The 3,979-nt window shown below is 35.9% G+C and overlaps 1 protein-coding gene across 1 annotated transcript; it reads right to left on the bottom strand.

The window, feature by feature from the left end:
- Positions 1-2,291: 2,291 nt before the first annotated feature.
- On the bottom strand, positions 2,292-3,169 carry LOC102973676 (protein SET-like). The gene is given in 2 exon segments (XM_055089633.1): positions 2,292-2,734; positions 2,737-3,169. Coding segments are annotated over 2 exon segments (876 nt in total).
- Positions 3,170-3,979: the final 810 nt, after the last annotated feature.

The raw sequence follows: 3,979 nt of genomic DNA, 5'->3' as shown, positions 1-3,979 counted from the left end.
GTTTTCTTCACAGAAATGTATTTCATTACCTATGTGTTATAAAATGAAAAATTGGTATTAGGGTTTCAATATATGAATTCTGAATTTTGGTAGGACACAAACATTCAGTCCACAACAGACAGGAAAGTTGTCAAAATTGTTAGAATGACAAGATCTATTTAGTGGAGCTCTGGACATTGGGAAGAAATGAAAACAAGATACAGTCAGGTCAGGCCAGATTATGGAGGGGCTATGAAACCAAAGAGTGAAAAGTCCCCACTCAAGGTCTGAGTGGGCTACCTCTTACATGGGAGTATCCATAAGCTTTAGATTTTTCTAGTAGGATCAGCGGTGGTCCCTGAGAGGGAAGGGATAGAGGCAAGTGATTTGACTAGAAAATCTAGAGGCAAAAACTTGGGCAAAAGCCCTAGTCAGGTATATTTGATCAGTCACCAACATGGGCCACCTTCTTAAACATTACTGAGTTACATAAATCTTTTCTATTTTAGGCCAAATTATAGAATAGTTAATATGTATTTCTTCTCCAGGCACTGAACACAGCATATGCATTATTAATTTTTTTTACTTTGTATTTTTTTAAATCTTTATGTTCTTTTATTGGAGCAAGATTCCTGACCAGTATACAGTGGTGTATTTACTACAGAGACCTGTGCAGAAATTACATACTATCCATCTTGACAGGTTTTCATTACACTTTGCCTATTGATGGAATAGTTCCATTTATAAAGTTTTTAAACATCAAAAATCTTTTAATTTAACCAGGCATTTAATTTTAGCTACTATATTTTTACAACATGAAAAACTGTACACATTAGGTAGCTTCTCAAAATGTTACTTATGCACAATGGCATTTAGCAAACAGAGCAGAGTCCATCATCTCATCCAGATCCACACAGACAGGTCTCATTTGAGAGCTATATGCTAAACAGCTGGTATTTTGAGACAAAAATACTCCTAACCTGAGTTTCGTAACCACCATTACAGACTTCTTACTCTGAAATCCTGCCTTCTTGGCCACCTCGACCACATCTAACAATTGCCCTCCTGTGTGTTGACTTGACAGTGGAGCACCAGGTCTGTCTGATGGTGGTGGCAGGCACTATTATTATATCCAGGTAAATAAAATCCTATATTTTGAAATGCCAATTTGAGACACAAATCAAGGGTACAACATATTCAGAATGGAGTTTTCAGCAATCTGGAATCTTGAATGATGTGAAAAATTTCAGAAACTGATGGCAAATTGTACCCATGATGGGTTTCCCGCTATGGAAACACTAATACATTGATTCAAATTCCTTTCCTCAATCAACATAGCCTTGGGGTCATCCTGCAATTGTATATCAAAAAATACGAAGTTAGGGTGACAAAGTTTGACAATAATTTTATACAAGTCAAATTTGGAAAATCTTATTAAGAATATCCGTTCTGAGAGAAAAATCATCAAATCCTTTGTGTACACATTTAGTTTGACTGTAACAAAGCAACGTGTACAATTTTAACATTTAAAACTGAGCATCATATTTCTTTCCAGTGAAATGAAAAGAAAAATTTAAAAATAAACAGGAACAAAATTACAATAAAGAATGTCAATTGAAACTGAGATACTATGGGTTCTATTGATTCTCTCATTGAGTGACAGGGTTCAAGTCATCATTAGGAGATAATTTGATTTTAAATGTGTCATCTTAAACTGCAAGGATGTCTGTTAAACATCACAATTAAAACATGCCAAAGGAGAAGCGATATTGTCAAAATGCCCACTCAAACCCACCCTTTGCTGACTTCTATAACCCCATTTTTTAAAGATTTTTTTTTCCTTTTTTTTAACAAGAGAAAGTAAACAGATACATGTTGGTAAATGCTAACTCTCCATATTCACATAGAGACACAGTGTAATCTCTGAGCCCAATATACAGAGAATGGAGGAAAAAAGCTAGACTTCTATGCACTACTTCACAGGGTCCTAGCACCCTCCAGCTTCCAGCAGAGCTAAGGGAGTAGGAGTTTTTTTCCCACGGAGCATGGTGGTGTTTATTCCATAAAGTTTTTGCTGAGACAGGAAGGGATAAAAATGAATTTGGAACAGAAAAAGGTAGAGATTCTTTTCCTACTGAGTTCTGCTCAAGGTATTTCCCCCCAAAATAAGTTGAGAACCATGGTATAAAGGAGAAAGGAGACGTCAAAACAGGATGACTAAATACAAGAGGACAAAAAAAAAAAAAAATTGCGACTTGCTCCCAGGGACTAGAGAAAATTAAAAAGGAAGGTTGGAATCCATCAGTGTTCCATTAGTCATCTTCTCCTTCATCTTCCTCTCCTTTCTCCTCCTCCTCACAATCTTCATCTTCTTCATCTTTATCCTCATCCCTTTCTTCATCAATATCTTCCAATCCTTCTTCTTCTTTAACATCATCATCATCTTCTTCTTCCCATTCCTCATCATCCACGTCAGGAACCAAGTAGTACTGTAATGGATTTGGCCAAATATCATCTTTGATGACCTCTCTTAACTCATCTGCAGCTGCATCAGAATGATCAGGAAACCAGGTGAAGAAGCTCTCTGGTTCCTCATGTTGTGTCTTCCTGCTGGCTTTATTCTGCGTTTGGCTTGAACTTTTAACCAGATCCTTTCTGGATTTCCATTTTTTGATTTCAGTGCACTTTGAAGATGAATCACCACTCTCACTCAGATGAAATTCTTTGGAGAGAACTTTATTTTCAAAGTAAGGTTTTCATTAAAACAAAAATCTATTCTATAACCTGATTTAATATTTTCAAATTCTGTTACTTCAACTGTTATCAAATAAAGCAGCGTCTCGTCACCCTCCTGCACAAACAGTACAGACAATTGTGGATTGTTGACAAATGTTGTTATACCAAAATTTCGGATTTTGGCAGTCAATTCTGACCTCTTCTGAAAAAATTGTTGGCGGAGTTTGTTATTTTTCTGCTCTGCTTTCAAAATCTTCTCGCTGGCTTGTTCATTACGTCTGTCTATTTCATTTTGTACTTCATCAATATGTTCAATTTCTTCTTGCTGTTCTTTTTCTTCCTTTGGCAAGTTTGGAGAAGCAGATATTTCCTCTGCTCTGGAGGCGGGAGTCAGTCTCATTTTCTTTGGTTTCTTTGCTTGAGGTGGAAGTGAAGACTGGTGTTTGGGAGCCATGCTGTGGGAAAAACCAAGAATCTACCCAAGGGAAGACACAAACACAAAGAGCTCTGAAAACTCACATTATTTCATTTTAATTCTCATAGTCGTACTTTGAGACAGCCACACATTTTTCTCTCCATGTTAATTAACAGACAGGCAGGTAATGTTTAGAGACCCTGAAGAACTCAACCACATCTCACAGAGTCAAAACCAAGCTGTCAATTCAGGTCTGTCTGGCTCCAAAATACACCACAGGCATGTCTGCTTGATCCACAAAAGAAATTAGGACACAGGTGAAGTTTGAGTGGAGTCAAAACAATGAAACTTCTTAAAGACCTTTGTCAGAGAATTATGATAATACAATTATTATTTTAGGAAAATTAACCTGATAAGAGCCAGTCAAACAGATTAAAATGGATTGACAGATTAGAGGGAAGAAGAGCAAGTATAAAATAACTACAGGATTTCAAGTGTGACATAATGAAAATCTGAATTAAGCTGGGAATGGCAAAAAAGGGACCAATTTGTAACAAAAATTAACAGAATAGATAACTGATTGCATGTGAGAAACAAAAGATAAGCAAAAGTTAATGATGATTGATATATGAAAAGTACTATTTTGGCATATGTTATATATTTTCAAAGTCAGAAATATTTTTGACCTGTTTTAATACCAATATTGTCTAAGGTCAACATATTTCATTATTTTTACATGTATAACCTTATTAGACCTTATTGTAGTCTTGAAAAGTTAATGGAAAAAATATATGCCATGCGTTTTTAAAACTGGACAAGCCTGGGTGAGCTTTTGATATGAGCAAACAT

The sequence above is a fragment of the Physeter macrocephalus genome, chromosome 13 (genome assembly GCF_002837175.3).
Source record: "Physeter macrocephalus isolate SW-GA chromosome 13, ASM283717v5, whole genome shotgun sequence".
In the NCBI taxonomy this organism is placed as follows: domain Eukaryota; kingdom Metazoa; phylum Chordata; class Mammalia; order Artiodactyla; family Physeteridae; genus Physeter; species Physeter macrocephalus.
The sequence above is the reverse complement of the archived record's forward strand: the minus strand, read 5'-3'. Positions and strand labels throughout refer to the sequence as shown.